General features: G+C 38.5%; 4 protein-coding genes and 1 long non-coding RNA gene across 6 annotated transcripts; 2 read left to right on the plus strand and 3 right to left on the minus strand.

Annotated features, from left to right (window-relative positions):
* The first annotated feature begins 1987 nt into the window (after positions 1-1987).
* LOC121807643 (putative GEM-like protein 8) lies at positions 1988-3352 on the plus strand. Its single transcript, XM_042207918.1, has 4 exons — positions 1988-2359; positions 2453-2533; positions 2620-2894; positions 2980-3352. The coding sequence occupies exons 1-4, from the start codon at positions 2161-2163 to the stop codon at positions 3154-3156; spliced, it is 732 nt and encodes a 243-aa protein (XP_042063852.1). The 5' UTR covers positions 1988-2160; the 3' UTR covers positions 3157-3352.
* A 406-nt stretch (positions 3353-3758) lies between these two features.
* LOC121807640 (F-box/LRR-repeat protein 4-like) lies at positions 3759-7790 on the minus strand. Its single transcript, XM_042207915.1, has 2 exons — positions 7389-7790; positions 3759-5035 (listed from the first exon to the last, which is right to left on the minus strand). The coding sequence occupies exons 1-2, from the start codon at positions 7726-7728 to the stop codon at positions 4143-4145; spliced, it is 1233 nt and encodes a 410-aa protein (XP_042063849.1). The 5' UTR covers positions 7729-7790; the 3' UTR covers positions 3759-4142.
* Positions 7791-8068: 278 nt separating this feature from the next.
* LOC121807641 lies at positions 8069-9950 on the plus strand. Of its 2 annotated transcripts, none has more exons than XM_042207916.1 (4): positions 8069-8226; positions 8492-8565; positions 8672-9018; positions 9106-9950. In XM_042207916.1, the coding sequence occupies exons 1-4, from the start codon at positions 8105-8107 to the stop codon at positions 9703-9705; spliced, it is 1143 nt and encodes a 380-aa protein (XP_042063850.1). In that variant the 5' UTR covers positions 8069-8104; the 3' UTR covers positions 9706-9950. The 2 variants fall into 2 exon arrangements, with proteins under 2 accessions (XP_042063850.1, XP_042063851.1); XM_042207917.1 differs by having other exon boundaries at positions 8107-8226; positions 8506-8565.
* A 135-nt stretch (positions 9951-10085) lies between these two features.
* LOC121807644 lies at positions 10086-11465 on the minus strand. The gene is made up of 2 exons (XR_006051853.1): positions 10935-11465; positions 10086-10843 (listed from the first exon to the last, which is right to left on the minus strand). It is a non-coding gene; the product is annotated as an uncharacterized LOC121807644 (long non-coding RNA).
* A 903-nt stretch (positions 11466-12368) lies between these two features.
* Positions 12369-14660, minus strand: LOC121806403 (FAD synthetase 1, chloroplastic-like). The gene is made up of 5 exons (XM_042206426.1): positions 14301-14660; positions 13674-13723; positions 13364-13499; positions 13017-13192; positions 12369-12947 (listed from the first exon to the last, which is right to left on the minus strand). Exons 1-5 carry the CDS (start codon positions 14507-14509, stop codon positions 12424-12426), a joined length of 1095 nt encoding a protein of 364 aa, XP_042062360.1. The 5' UTR covers positions 14510-14660; the 3' UTR covers positions 12369-12423.
* Positions 14661-14789: the final 129 nt, after the last annotated feature.

The following is a 14789-nucleotide window of genomic DNA, read 5'->3' on the forward strand; positions in this document are numbered from 1 at the left end:
CCATGTAAATTACAATTTCAAGGTCAAATATAAAAATATTTTTCACTTATTTGTTAATTTTCAAAACCATTATTGGCATTCACATTATTTAACACTACCATGTAAATTACAATTTCAAGATCAAACATATGAATAACTTCACTCATTTGTTAATTTTTTTAAAACCATTATCGGCGTCCATATTATTTTATTATATGTTATTACGAAGAATCAGAAGGAAAAAAAAAATCATTGGAGTTGTGATAGAATAGGTATAAGAAATACTTATTCTATCATGCAACAACAACTACGGAGGTCCATAGGCACTATTTCTAACACGTGCGTCCTCCTCTGAAAATTATAAGCATAATGAGGCATAAAGTCAGTAGTAAAGTTTCCTTTTCCATGCACGTGTTGTACCACTATTGAATCAAAATCCTCAAGGCGCCTCAAATTGTAGAAATTCCGACAAAACTATCATTCTCTACCTCCAACGTTAAGTTTGAAATTTTATTTTAAATCATTCAAAAAATTTGCCACTATTTCCTTTTATATACACATAGTACATGATAAGCCTCTTTTTATGCTCGTTCAAAGTAGTGACTTACTTGTTAAGCAATACTTTGAAATTCTTATCTCACTTTTATTTTACTATTTTCTCTATTTTTGCCTTCCATTACCACCAGCTATTACAATATAACACATATTTCTTCTGATATTTACATTAACATTCTTCATTATTCAGTTGGCCCTACTAATTGTCATCACTCTTTGATGTAAGAGTAGAAAAACATGTATACCTAATTTTCATGTCTATAATTCATCTAACATATCACATGTTCATTATTTCACCTTTTTGCATGGTTTGAAAACGTTGCAAAAAAGTAGTGATGATTATTTTAGTAATAAGACATAAATTAGCAATTCTAATTAATGTTAAAACATTATTTAACTATCCCATTTTTAATTATTTATCAATAGTTTAAAATCTAAAATTTTAAATTATATTTTACAAAATAAAAATCTTAAAAATATGATCTGATTTTTTTCGCCTGGGCAGCCATGATGTGACTGTATTAGCATCACTTAAAAAACATCAAACCCCACAAATTACTAAATCACAAAATATCAATTTTAGAATAGTATATGCTGATGAAAATCAATTTAATGTCACATATCGGAGAAAAGAATGCCCATCACACTTTATTTCTTTTCCAAATCTTATCAAGATTGAATATTGGTAGAAAATTAGACAACCCTAATTTGGTGGGTGCATTAATTTGAAGAAGCTGGGATGGTTGCATCAGAAAGGGGCTAAGCCACCTCAAAAGGTTGTTGCTTACTCACATTTCCAAAATAAAATGCAATTTTTTTGGTCTCTTCTAAATTGTAAAACAGCTAATTCCTATCTTTTTCTTGGCCCATGAAGACATCAGCCATTTCTAGAGGTGAGCAAAAAAACCGGAAACCGAATATCCGAACCGAACCAAACCGAAATTTTAAAATTCGGTTCGGTTTTTTCGACTTTTCGGTTCGGTTTTAAAAATAAAAAAATTTCGGTTTTTCGGTTCGGTTCGGGCGAGGAAAAAAACCGAAAAATCGAAAAACCGAATTATATATATATTCTATTAATTTAATATATTCTACTATATAATATATATATTATATGTATTATTAATTTTATATTATATATAAATATTCTATTAGTATATAAAAAATAAAATAAAATACACATATATAAATATATATTTATATTATATTTATTTTTTCAGGTTTTTCAGTTTTTTTTTTGGTTTTTCGGTTTTGTTTGGGTTTTTTGGTTTTTTATGTTTGGTTTTCGGTTTTTCGGGTTCGGTTCAGTTTGGATTTTGAACTAAATTCGGTTTTTCGGTTTTGGCAAAAAACCGAACCGAAACCCGAATACACACCCCTAGCCCTTTCTATTCTAAGGAAGAAAAAAAATATTTTTCAATATTATCTAATAACTTTAAAGAAGCAAAGAAATCAACTTTGTCAAAAAAAAATGGGGAAAAAGGGATCATATCTTCCCACCTTTTAGAATTTGATGATACAAAGCTGACTCATGCACCTAAAACGTTGCTCTTTTTTCTGTTATATATTGTGTCGAAAACATGCAAGTTTCAGGCAACGACGACGAATGCCCTAAAGCATTTGCAAGCAATGGAAGCGAAACATATCAGAGCGAGGTTTGGGAAGACGAGCATGGTTAAGGAACATGCTTTGGGGGTTCCGATCAGCTCATCAAAGTATGCATTCGCGTATAAGAACAGTTCAAAGGAGCTTTTACTTTTACCTGATCCTGCTGCCCAGTACCAGCTGCTGCCTTCTCCGGCCAATCATTATTCCGAGATACGAACTGGTAAGTGCTTCGTTCTTGATCATTCCTGATATGGAAGGGGAAAATATTGTTAGAATCCGAATCTGTACTTATACGATTTTAATGATATTGCAGATAGAGGGAATTCAGTGATTGCTAAGATGATCAGGCTCGGAAAAGCCATGGATGTCGTTGCTCAAGGAATCAGAGAGCACGGTATGCACTTGGCGAAGTTTTAAATTAACGGATTCTATGACCACATCTCAGAGTTTTTCTGATATTGAAATCGATGATTCCTGCAGTGAGACTAGGGCCGAAGCTGAGCGAAACGGTTAAAGGAAAACTGAGTTTAGGCACGAGGATCCTACAGGTGGGTGGAGTGGAGAAAGTATTCAAGCAGAAATTCGACGTAACAGATGACGAGAAGCTGTTGAAGGCCTCCCAATGCTATCTATCAACAACAGCAGGGCCAATAGCAGGGCTCCTCTTTGTTTCCACTGAAAGAGTCGCTTTCTGCAGCGAGAGATCCATCAGAATCTCGTCTCCGAATGGAAAGCAGCTAAAAGCACATTACAAGGTAAGATCATCAATTGAATCATTCAATGTCTTGAACTCACATACATGGCCAAAAACTCATGGTGCAAATAAAATTATATGTGCAGGTCATGATCCCTCTAAGGAAACTAAAGAAAGCCCACGAGAGTGAGAATGCGAAGAAACCAGCAGAGAAATACGTGCATCTAGTAACAGGGGACAATTTCGATTTCTGGTTCATGGGATTTCTGAACCATCAGAGAACATTAAAGTATCTGCAACAAGCAATCCATCAAGCAAGATGAGAGTTGAGACACATGGATTCTTCATTTTATAGCATATGATCTTCTTGCTTTTAACCTAGTATTCGTTATTTCTTCGTTCTATTCCTCGTCTTAGGATGTGTAGATGTTAATCAGAGGTATACTCTCTATCCTGTACAGTTTTGTAAAAAGATTCAATCTAGTAGTGATGATCAAATTCACTAATTGTGAAGGATTATACGATGTTCAGTCTTCCTCTAAACGCATAATCATATTCCGGATAATAACCAAATAAACTGGCTAAAACATCAATAGCAAGACTATAAAGATCAATATCAAATACTTACTGTGGTCGGCCAGTGTCTTTCTACGGTGTAGAATCTAAACGTACACCATAGACAACGCACAGTCGCACATCTGCTAAAATAGCCAACAATATCAAGAGACGTCAGGAAATGAGTAACAATGGATGCAAAAGAGACACTTGCAGAAGGTGAACACTTGCACCCCTTAACAACAAACTGCATAGTTTTTTGCTATTATCTAAAAAAACTCAGAATTCTCCGAATAACTTTCAAGGATAATAATGCATTAGTAAGAGAGGAAATAGCTTTAAAAACAAGAATTTGAAGCACAGGAGCAGAAACAATAAACAGAAGGAACACATAATAATGGCATTGTTTTACAAACATGTTATGGTTGCTAAGGCCCTCATTAGCCCTAAGAGTGGATCGACATAGAAGAAGCTCTTTATGTCAATTCAGAAATTAAGAAATCATTACACAGTTGTACAAAACATGGTGGTGTCTGCTTAATGAAATATACAATCAATCGAAGGTATCTACTTAATAATATAATCAGACAATCAAGGAAACAACGATAGCAATTGTAATATACATCTGCAGTGGCAGGCTTGTTTCAGGAGAACAGCTATGCATAAGAATCTCTCGAGGCTTGAGATTCCCCACCCCTTCTTCAGGTGGCCAAGATAAATTGACGCAGCCTCACCAGATACTTAGCAATTATTTTCAGCACAAGACATCTGGCTCCGACAAGCTCCCAGAAAAATTGACCTTACATCCTACTGGAAACTGTAATTCAGCCTCATGGCATCGTACTTCAGTTACATGGGGGCACGAACGCACATCAATATATTCAAGAGCTTCACAAGACTTCAATAGGTTCCTGATTCCATCCACCGTGATTTTGGGACAGTTACTTACCCTCAAAATCTTCAAACTCAACCTAGATTCATCACTTCCCAATCCCTGAAAAGCAGCATCCGTGATCTCCTCACAGCACCCAACATCAAGAATCTCAAGCTTCCTGCAGAGGGAAAATATGCATTCTAAGGAGGCGTCTGAGACATTTAAACACCAATCCATACGGAGATTCTTGAGACTGTTGTGACATGCAGAAGCGAATTGCTTTATGGATTCATCAGATATTTCTCGACAACCACCAATAATTAGCGTCTCCAGATTTTTGCAGGTTTTGGCCAGGGAGATTATGGACTCATCGCCGATTTTGTAGCAATCAAGCAACTTCAGGGTCAGCAGTGACGAATAACAAGCTTTTGCTATACTAGATATGCCAATATCCCCGATATTACCGCACTTGTTAAGATCTAACAGTTTTAATTTCTTGCAACCCTCAACAAGAACAGTGAGACCCGAGTCGGTTATGTTAGAGCATCCTTGCAAACCTAACTCTTCTAAATTACAACAGTTCATCGAAAGAGCACTTAATAAAGTATCTGTGACAAATCTGCAACCCACAACATACAAGGCTCTCAGGTCACAGCAACCCTTTGCGATAGATGAAAGACCCTTCTCAGATAGCTTTCTGCAATAGGACACATCTAGGAACTGCAAAGAAGGAATCCCTGCTGCAAGTGATGTCAATCCTTTATCTGTTATGCCTGTTGAACAGAAAAGTTTTCATGTAATCTGCTATCCTTCCAACATAAAACCAACATAATTTGATTTGGTTGATTGAATTAGTAAACATGAGAATGGTAGACATCAGTGTTGTTAGGGTCGCGGGGCGCCCCGGGGCAATGAGGGGGGACCCCGGGTCGCGGGGCGATGGGGCGACGGGGCGAGAGACCCACGAATCGGGGCGCCAGAATAGACAAATGATGATTATATTTGTGTCACTTTTATAAGTTTGTTGCTTGAATATTTGTCACATCAAATAAATCTACATACATCATTACCCATATTAAAATAATTAACTAAATTAATATCTATTAGAGACTTTAGATAATAATAACAATAATAATAGTAATAATAATAATAAATAATGAAAATCAATAAATCTCCACTCATATTCAAAAAATCATAAATTACAAATTAAAACCTAAATTTATAACTATTTAGATGTAAAATTAATAAATTTAATTATAATTCTCAAATTAATATAGTAATTTATAAAATGTAATTTTAAATTAAACAAATAAATAAAGCGCAGTTGCAATTCTCTAAGAAATTAGTTATATAGTTAAATAAAAATCAACATATATTTAATTTGATTAGAACAATCACAATATATTAATTAGATTTGAATGTAATTTTAATTGGTAATTAAAGGTATTTTTTATTTAAATAATAACTAATCATATTTAAGGAATAGAGAATCTCACAATCAATATTAATACTAATATTAAAAAAGTGAAGGGGGAAGAAAATGATTATTAACTTTTATAGGTCCTGCCCTAAGCCCTAGCTATAGCTTCTACCTACTTTACTTTTAAAATTTCTTGTCTCGTAAACCCCCCTTCTTCTCTCTTCATTCTCATCCCTTCGTCTCTCTTCCTTCTCACAGACCCATTTCTGAGCTGCCATGGCCGACGATCTTCTTCTTCCAGCCGCTCGACCCAGTCGCCTCAGCCGCCCCAACGGCGACCCCTGAATCTCGACCCACCCACCCACAATGGGGCGACGTCGGTCTCGACCCTTGCGACCCACGACCCAAGCGCGCTCGGGGCGCGATTTTAACAACACTGGTAGACATCATACTAGTTATCTTCCATGTAATAGCTGCAATCTCAATTTGGAACTTAAAAGTAGCTTCCTAGAAATTGGAAGCAATCTAGCCATATCAAACAAAAGTTACAAAAACATGCTATTACTTTCCCGGGATCAGTATTCAAGAATCCTGTAGAATATATAGATGTTACAGGATCCCCAATTCTCTTCTTTGATTAATTCAACTCCAAGCCTAGGCCTGCTCCACTTCCACATTATTCTCAGAGAACAAATAAAAACATGTCTTATAGCCCCATGTGAAATTTGTTTCGTTATCATATAGGGCAAAAGAAAAGGGAAAAAAAGAATAATGAAATAAAAATGGCCATTTCAGGTCTACTTGAAAAAGGATTACCTTTTACACTAAGGACAATGAGTCGAGCATTACGGATATTGCAAAACATTATCTACTAAACAATAAGCATATCTTTAGAGAGAGTAATGAGGCACAAGATATACTTTCTATTAGGTTGTTGCGTTTTGGTTCAAACAGATTTGGCCTACATTTCTCCACAATATATAATTAAAACTCCTCAATGAAACAGCAGGCAACAATACCAAATTATTATTTGCAGCTTTTACTTGTCTGAGAGGTGTACAAGTCAGTCCCATAATCCCATTACATCTCAGCCTCACTACTTATTTGGAAAAGCACAACTTGCCAACAATAGCATCTTGACTCTTGAGACCAAAATATCCTCTTCGACGCATCTCTAATTTTGCCACCCAACCGTAAGCTCCGTCACGTCAGAGTGATAAGTAAAATTAACTTTTACTTAGCGTGGAGCCTTATATAACTATTTGAGTCTAGTTCTGAGGTCTGGCTGAAACCAATACTGCACTTTACATAGACATACTACACACCTTTTTGTCATCATTAATTAGCATAACTGTCTCTAAATGACAAATTCACAGAAGCGCCGCTTTCACTCTGTGTATCAACCAAAAGGAAAATTGAAAAAATCAAAATACTCCAACTTTATGATACAATCCCAATTAGTGTGCACACACTCTTTTCTACAACGACAATCACCCAAAACAGAGAAAGGACCTATCTTTCTAACCCTCCAAGAAAAAGAAACCCACCGAATCCAAAATTAGCAAAGGAATCGGGCCAAAAAAGTAGTAATTTGAACAATTTAAGGAATCGGGCCAAAAAAGTAGTAATTTGAACATTTCACGGTCACTTAACTAGTAATCAGCGACAAATTAGGGATAAACGAAATCGACGGCGTGAGACCGTACCTTTGCAATTGTGCAAATTGAGAATCCGCAGGGAGGAGAAGGCGGCGGCGACGACGGAGAGATCGGAGTCGGTGACGCCGGGGTAGAAGGAGCGGGAGACGGACTGGGAGAGGTCGAGGTGGAGGAGGCGCGTGAATCGGGAGGCGAGGCGGGTGAGCATGTGGGGCCCGGCGCGGGCGCAGAGCTTGCGGCGCTCGGTGCTCTGGAGGCGGAGCCACCTCTTGCAGACGAGGCCGAAGGAGGCCTTGTCCTCCTCGTCTCCGAGGCGGGAGAGGACGGCGCGGAGCTCGTCGTCGCCCAGCCTCTCGTTGATGCCTCCTCCTTCGTCGGGCTGGGCCATGCCGCCGATTAATTTTGCTCAGCTGCTGACTTTTTTTTGTTGGAAGCTCAAGTGAACCTGTGATATTGACACCTCTCTCACGTCGCCTTAAATTACGATTCTGCCCTTGCTAGGTTGCCTTTTCTTTTTGGTAATGAATTTAAATTTAAGGGCGTGTTCTCCTTTCTAGTTGAGATAACCCAAGATATCAAATCTGGGTGTGTGTATTCAGCATGGGCCCACATAAATGAAAAATTATGTTGTTGTTCGGCTTATTTGGCCAAAACCCATTCATTTATCCAATAGTGACCAATGATTAGAATAATATTTAATTTTTTTTTCTCAAATGTCAAAAAAGTCCTCAGCATTGGAACCCTAGTTTTTATTCACCATCACCATGTCAAAGCGAGAAACAAAAGCGGGAAACATACGGGGGAAAGAAAAGGCCGATTTTCAAGTACGTGTGAAAAAAGAGGGTGCAATTGTTGAGCTTTGGCTTCAAGAAACTGAATTCACTAGGTGAGTCGTGCTCTATTCCACTGCTTGGTGTTTGTATTGGTCTGCAACTTGTTCTTCAAATTTGTTTGTGCAAAAATATTTGCCGCAAATCGTGTAGAGGCGTAATCACTGGCCGGAGATGTTTATGTCCTAGTTTGTTGAGATTACTTTGAAGTATTTTTCCGTTAACAATGTGAACATTTTTGCTTTTGTCTGTTTGACTAATGAAGTAATGGATAAAGGGACGAGTTCGTTTATAGCACAAAATTGTGAATGATGTTGTTAGGTTCATTGTTGTAGTTATCATGTCTCAGTCAATGGGCTTCGGTCGTGGATCCAACAGTGGGTTTACCAGCCAAGGTGAGTAGTTAGTAAATCAATTTGTCCAGAATTTTCAGAGCACCTTTTCGATTTTTGTGATATTAACATTATGCCTTTCGTCGCTTCCCATTTTCTGTGTGCAAAGAGGGTACCCAATTTGTGCGAACTAAGTACCGAAAAGGGGAGCGCAGTCGGCGTATGTGGACAACACGTGAAGAAGATATATTGGCTTCTTCTTTGATTGAGCTGGTCGCTAACGGGTGGAAATCTGACAATGGTTTCCGAGCTGGTTATCTGGGGCGTATTGAGCAACGTCTACGCGAGGCATTCCCCAATACTGATATTACGGCAACCCCCCACATTAACTCAAAGATTGGTGCGTGGAAAAAGTTGTACAAGAGTCTTTCTCAAATTCTATCGAGGAGTGGTGTGGGCTTCACTGCTGACTTCAAGATTGATTGCGATGACGAGCAGTGGGAGCAAATCGTCAAGGTAAATCCGAGATGAATGAACTTAATATTCGTTTACTATTGTGCTTGAACATTCTTGTTTTTCTGAGCTTTATGGTTGGCATCTCAGCTTGACAGCAATGCCAAAACAATGCGCGATAAGGCCTGGACTCATTGGGATCAGTGGGTGCTCATATTTGGGAAAGACCGTGCAATTGGGACCAATGCTGAAGATATCGTTGATGCTGCCCGATCACTCCAGCAGCAAAATGTTGCTGACAGTGAGAACTACTCAAATGACTACTATGTGAACATGGAAGATATACCTCAGGAGGACAACACTCAGCCACGACCAACCCCGACACCTGGGAACTACGAGGAAAGCACTGGGCAGAGTGGAAGCACTCTGCGTACCAGCAACAAAGTTGGAAATAAGCGCAAAATAAGCTATTCTGATGATTCAGCTCTAATGGAGTTCCTTGGTAAGTTACATGCTGACACTAACACCCGGCTAGAGATGATATCGACTAGGATCGGCTATGAGTTTGATATCGGAAAGGCGAGGCAGGAAGTATTTGATAAACTTGGAAGTGTTGTGGGCTTGACCCTGGCACAGAGGTATGATCTTTGCGACATACTGTGTGAGAAGACGCAACGCCTTGAGATCTTCATGGGCATGCCTGCCGAGTCCAAACTAGGCTACGTGCTCAGGTTTCTCAATCAGAGTTAGATCTCGAGGTCAACCAGTTAGCATGTTGGTGGTCGATTCCTCCTGGCTCTTTTGACAACTATTTGGTCTGTTATAATATTTTGGCTAGAAGACTCTTTGCGCTTAGTTTGTAATTTCAGACTCTCACTTGATGTGTGTTTTGTATGTGCCCCTTTGTTGCACCTATTAAGACCATCCGTCCAACCGGGTCAGACCTTTTTGTAGTGGTGCTTATGAACCTATGCAAGGGGTTAATTATGTTCAAACTTTTGTGGTTCTGTCTTATGTTAGTGTAGACTTTGTGCAAAATTTCCCTATTATGTTTAAGTTTGTGAATCACATTTTGTAAATCCTTTAAAATTGGAAATCGATACAGTACCCATTACTTTGTGATATGCGAATAAAATAGACACAATAAATCCATGCCCAATAGTTAAACTTCATTCCATGGTTCTATTTCAACATGAAAACCAACTACTTGGTGACGTACAACTAGTACACACATAATATTTAGCTACTCCATTCCTTGGTTTGGTTACAACTTCAAACACCATACGAATTTTTCAAGATCAAAAAATGTTACATACGCATAAACAGAGATGCAAATTGGAAACAAGACAAAAGATGGTGGAGTGCAATGCCTCTAATTTTAGCACACAACTTAATATTTTATAGTAGTTGGACTTGCACGTGCCTCCTCGTCGAGGTCGAATCTTCAAAGTTCATGATGGCGCCACCATGCAGCCGGAGAGGATGACGCGCACGAGCTTGTGATAGGACTCACACGCTGAGGAGTTCCACCCGCTTGGACTAGTGCTGAGTTTGTGGGATACTTGTTGCTCTTAGCCACGCGGTTCACAACAACTACATCTGCTCCGGCATTGATGAGAGGATTGGGTGGCTGGTTGGTCGATTCACGGTCAGAAGCACCATCCTCGTCGACGAAGAGCTTGCGCTTGACCTTAGAGGTAGGGAAGATAGCGGGTGAATTAACTTCCTCATCCCCATCTCCATATGGTTCGACCACGGTGGTGTCCGAGATGACGATCACCGTCGGAGACTGCTGCTCCAATTTGACGTCGTCCATGCCGAAAAGCATTGCAAGCTCATTGAATATTGGCTCATGCGTGTAGTAGTACGCTCTTGCATATGAGTTTTTCTGAAAAAAATATTCGTGTATTACATGTATGTTATATCTATAAACCAGGTGAGTTAAAAAAACAGAAGGAAAATATTGTTGGTGATCATACCTCAAAGATCTCCTTCCAAACATCATCACCAGCGGTCACGATCGTCGCAGAATAGACAGATGTTCATTTCGGATGAGCAAAAAACTTCAAATTAAATCACACGAAACCGAAGAGCCTTACATGGGAAGGAAAAGCTGAAAAGGGAATTGCGGTCTCTTTCCCTGCAATTTTTGGATATGGTATCCCCTCTCCGCGACCCAGCCGCTCCCCAAATTGAATGAGATTTTGAATCCAAATTTTCACTTCCCCAATTCGAAGAAGATGGAGTGTATTCCGCCAATGGACACGTCAAAAGCAAGGGCACATTAGGGATTTAACCTCCAAGTCTGGGTACACAGCTCGATGCAGATTAAAAATCTCATCTCTTTTGGAAGATTTAAAATCTGGCCCAAAACCCGTGAACAGTGCGGGCCTGTCCTTTTTTATCGGGCCATCTCGATTTTAAAACATAGAAGGCAAACACTATGATATGAAGGGATTTGGAGTGGAATCTGGGCATAACCAATAAGGAGAACACGCCCTAAAGGTTATAATCTCTCTACCGGTTGGTGAACAATGAACTCGCACGCACGAAAGTTTGCTTCTTTGCGAATAGACAGAAACGCTTCATTCATTGGCGGCCATATTCGCGCGTATGATTTTCCGACAATGTGTCGGTTACTCTTTCCTTCCATCTAGGATTAAATATCCCATAGTATCCGACTAGCACATGTTTAAGAAATTGTAAGTTTAAAAACAAAATTAATGAAAAAAAAATTGATGGAATATGGATTATACTTATATATTCATTTTATAATCAAATATGAGTGGAATGGGGGAACTACTTACCAAATATAGTAAAATGAAATTAGATAATTAATGGCAAACGGATGGAAAAGAAATCATGAGACATTTAACAGCAGACGGAGAAAAAAAACGTGAGATTAGATGTTTTATTTTTTCCGAAATTACCTTAGTAATTTGGGGTAACCCGAAGTAGAATAACTCAAGTAATTTAATATGAATATAAAACTAATACTACTAATTCAAAATGAGACTAGCATTTTACTCATTTTTTATAATAATATTTGTTCACATTTGGTAAAATTGATGCCGAGTTAAAATGAGATATATTGCCAAGGAATATATAGTTTTAACAAAAAAAATCTCTATAGGATAATTGCGAATAAATTGTTGTTGAGGCAATAATTTTGTTTAGTGAATAAATTGTTAATTGGATGATTGATAATAATTGCTAAAAATTTGTTGAGTGAATAAATTGTTGTTGAGGCAATAATTTTGATGAGTCCACCATCCATTAGTTGACCATTATCATTTCAGTATATACTATTTTTGTAATTGCCAAAGATGTTTATTTCTCGTGAATTCTATTTTTCGAATATGGAAAAGCTTCACCGTTTGAATGTACACAAACACAACGACAATTCACACTCATTTAAACACACAATCAACAAATCGTCATCCAATAATTTCACTAGAGAAAAAATTATCAAAGTTTGGATTCCCCAAAGTCGACACCCAGTAACAAGTTTCGAGCACTAGAATTCATATGATGAGCTACTTCATGCTCATCTAATTCCAAATGAATACATGTCGAATCAATAGTCACTCTGCATGTTAACGGACTCTCATCGCCAACTACTAGCGAGCAATTTTCGTATACACCCTCTTTGGGTGGGAGATTCAACAAACAAGGCCTATATTTCACTGATAACCTCTTCCTATCACTAAAAATGTTTTCACTGTTTCTTATCATTGCCATTAGCCGATGGTGGCGTCCTAGAAGCTCAGACACGTACCTCATATCCCCGTTGCCAAGAGCCTGACGAACTCGCGTGGATGATACTTGCCCTCTCTCTTGTGAGCTGCCAGAATTAGAACCCACATCTGTGGAATTTTGGTGCTTGTCCATGACGGTTTTTATTATGCACGCTTTCATGCCATACTCGTCACACAGTCGCACCAAGTCAGATGAATCACCGGCAGCTTTGTATCCAAACCGGTAGTTTTCACCTGAGAGATTATTACACGCCCTTATTATTTTGTTCTCCAATCTTATTGTATTAAACTAGAAGGAGGTACCTGCCACAACGCCATGAATTCCAAGATTCACTGCCAATCTCTCGACGAATTGCTGTGGAGTGAGATATCTAACTTGAGAAAACTCAACCTCATACTCCTTGGGTGTAACATTACCACAAAATGGAGCCCAAGAGGAAAGAACACGTTTTCGATCACATCTTGCCACTATAGGTGCCCTGATCCAATTAAGCATATGGAGGTTACACAATATTTAGTTTAACATTCTTCCGAAACCAACATTATATAGTGATTAACTACATGAAAGTTGAAACATAACCAATAATGTGGAAGTACGCTATAAAAGAAGTCACTAAGAGATAAGCAGATTTAAGACATGATTCAAATACCTAGGTTCCCATCCAAGCACCTCTCCCATTCCAACAAATGACATTAGATACGGGACTCCTATCTTCGCTGCTTGGATTGCAAGTTCCCGATGACCTATGTGAAGGGCATCAAACTTTCCCAGTGCTACTATTCCTCCTATTACAACAGACCAATGAAAGGTTTCAATCTATGAGCAGATACTGAATCATCTCCAGTGAAATTGACATATTCGATTACTAAGCATAGCAACAGTAATCTCCTGAATATATACTGGAAAATCATCAATGATCAGGTAGCACAAGAGAGGGAAATAGGGTGTAGAGGACCAACCTGCTACTGAGACTCGTTCAGATGGAAGATCCCCACTGCTTTCAGCTGGGCTATTCATAAACAAATAATTTTGTATCAAAAACAGTCGTGATGACCAAATAGATCAACATAAAGAAGCACTAAACTCTAAAAAGTTCATTCATTGCAGATTTCCAGTGAACAAGTTGAAACGGGAAACACAATGGAGGCACACTACGCATTCATAGAAGCGAAAATTCTTGTTTTGGGTGATTCTCGAAAAAAAAAATGGGAATCTTTTTCTTATATTCTATGAAAGGGAAACGCCAATTCTAGTGGCTTGTAAGTTGTAACCCTCCGTTTCTCTTTAAACACACCATTATCATTGACGTGTAGAATTTTTCTTTATAGACTGATTTGAGAGATGAAATTAGAAATAATACTGCTTAGACAGCTTAATTTCTATAGGATTCAGGTTAGGTAACAATTCATGGCATGCTCAATCTCCCACAGAAAACTGAACCTCATAAACAATCGTGTAGGTCGATATGCTGTTGAAAGTCAAAAAAATTGATTGATACACAGATTGGCAATTGAACAAACAGTGCTCAATGTGCTGGTTTAATCAGAAGTGAGTAAGCTGATTGTAAAGCAGAATCAGAGCATTACCTGAAGAGATGAGGCTGAGACGCGTCGTTGGTGATGGCTAAACCATCGTCATTGGAACCGGACAGCTTGAATCCCAAAAATCTTCTGGAAGAAGAGCGAAACCTAGGCGGCGGCGGAGCAGCTCCGTGGAGACAGGAACGACATGTGACGAATTGGCAAGGATTGTATTCGAGCAGCTGCTGCGAAATGCGGCAGCCGCCCATCATCATTGTTGAGGAGTAATTTGGAGGGAGAATATATGCCCTAATTTTGTAGGTTGGCCATTCTTGCTGAATGCTTATCCTTGAATTCGCTCGAGCCACGTCGCGTAGGAACAGGCTCGTACGTGCCCGTGCGTTGCTGCCGAATTATCTAAAAAAAATTGACAAATGATACTACTCCTTTTTTAAGAATTTTCATCAATTCATCATTAAATTGTTACTATAGTATATGATTGTAACTTGTTTTAATTTTCCAGATATGATTGAATTGCAACTTTGGAATCAAAAG

Source organism: Salvia splendens, chromosome 6 (genome assembly GCF_004379255.2).
Source record: "Salvia splendens isolate huo1 chromosome 6, SspV2, whole genome shotgun sequence".
NCBI classification, from domain to species: Eukaryota; Viridiplantae; Streptophyta; class Magnoliopsida; order Lamiales; family Lamiaceae; genus Salvia; species Salvia splendens.

What these genes read in the sequence shown, in the direction of transcription:
- LOC121807643 (XM_042207918.1), top strand. Translation starts at nt 2,161, where the DNA reads ATGGAAGCGAAACATATCAGAGCGAGGTTTGGGAAGACGAGCATGGTT. An exon ending in TCAAGGAATCAGAGAGCACG is followed by an intron (nt 2,534 to 2,619) that starts GTATGCACTTGG and finishes TGATTCCTGCAG; the next exon opens with TGAGACTAGGGCCGAAGCTG. An exon ending in AGCTAAAAGCACATTACAAG is followed by an intron (nt 2,895 to 2,979) that starts GTAAGATCATCA and finishes TTATATGTGCAG; the next exon opens with GTCATGATCCCTCTAAGGAA.
- LOC121807640 (XM_042207915.1), bottom strand. Translation starts at nt 7,728, where the DNA reads ATGGCCCAGCCCGACGAAGGAGGAGGCATCAACGAGAGGCTGGGCGAC. An exon ending in CAATTTGCACAATTGCAAAG is followed by an intron (nt 5,036 to 7,388) that starts GTACGGTCTCAC and finishes TCTGTTCAACAG; the next exon opens with GCATAACAGATAAAGGATTG.
- LOC121807641 (XM_042207916.1), top strand. Translation starts at nt 8,105, where the DNA reads ATGTCAAAGCGAGAAACAAAAGCGGGAAACATACGGGGGAAAGAAAAG. An exon ending in CAAGAAACTGAATTCACTAG is followed by an intron (nt 8,227 to 8,491) that starts GTGAGTCGTGCT and finishes TGATGTTGTTAG; the next exon opens with GTTCATTGTTGTAGTTATCA. An exon ending in AGTGGGAGCAAATCGTCAAG is followed by an intron (nt 9,019 to 9,105) that starts GTAAATCCGAGA and finishes TTGGCATCTCAG; the next exon opens with CTTGACAGCAATGCCAAAAC.
- LOC121806403 (XM_042206426.1), bottom strand. Translation starts at nt 14,509, where the DNA reads ATGATGATGGGCGGCTGCCGCATTTCGCAGCAGCTGCTCGAATACAAT. An exon ending in GTGCTTGGATGGGAACCTAG is followed by an intron (nt 13,193 to 13,363) that starts GTATTTGAATCA and finishes TAATTGGATCAG; the next exon opens with GGCACCTATAGTGGCAAGAT. An exon ending in AATTCATGGCGTTGTGGCAG is followed by an intron (nt 12,948 to 13,016) that starts GTACCTCCTTCT and finishes ATAATCTCTCAG; the next exon opens with GTGAAAACTACCGGTTTGGA.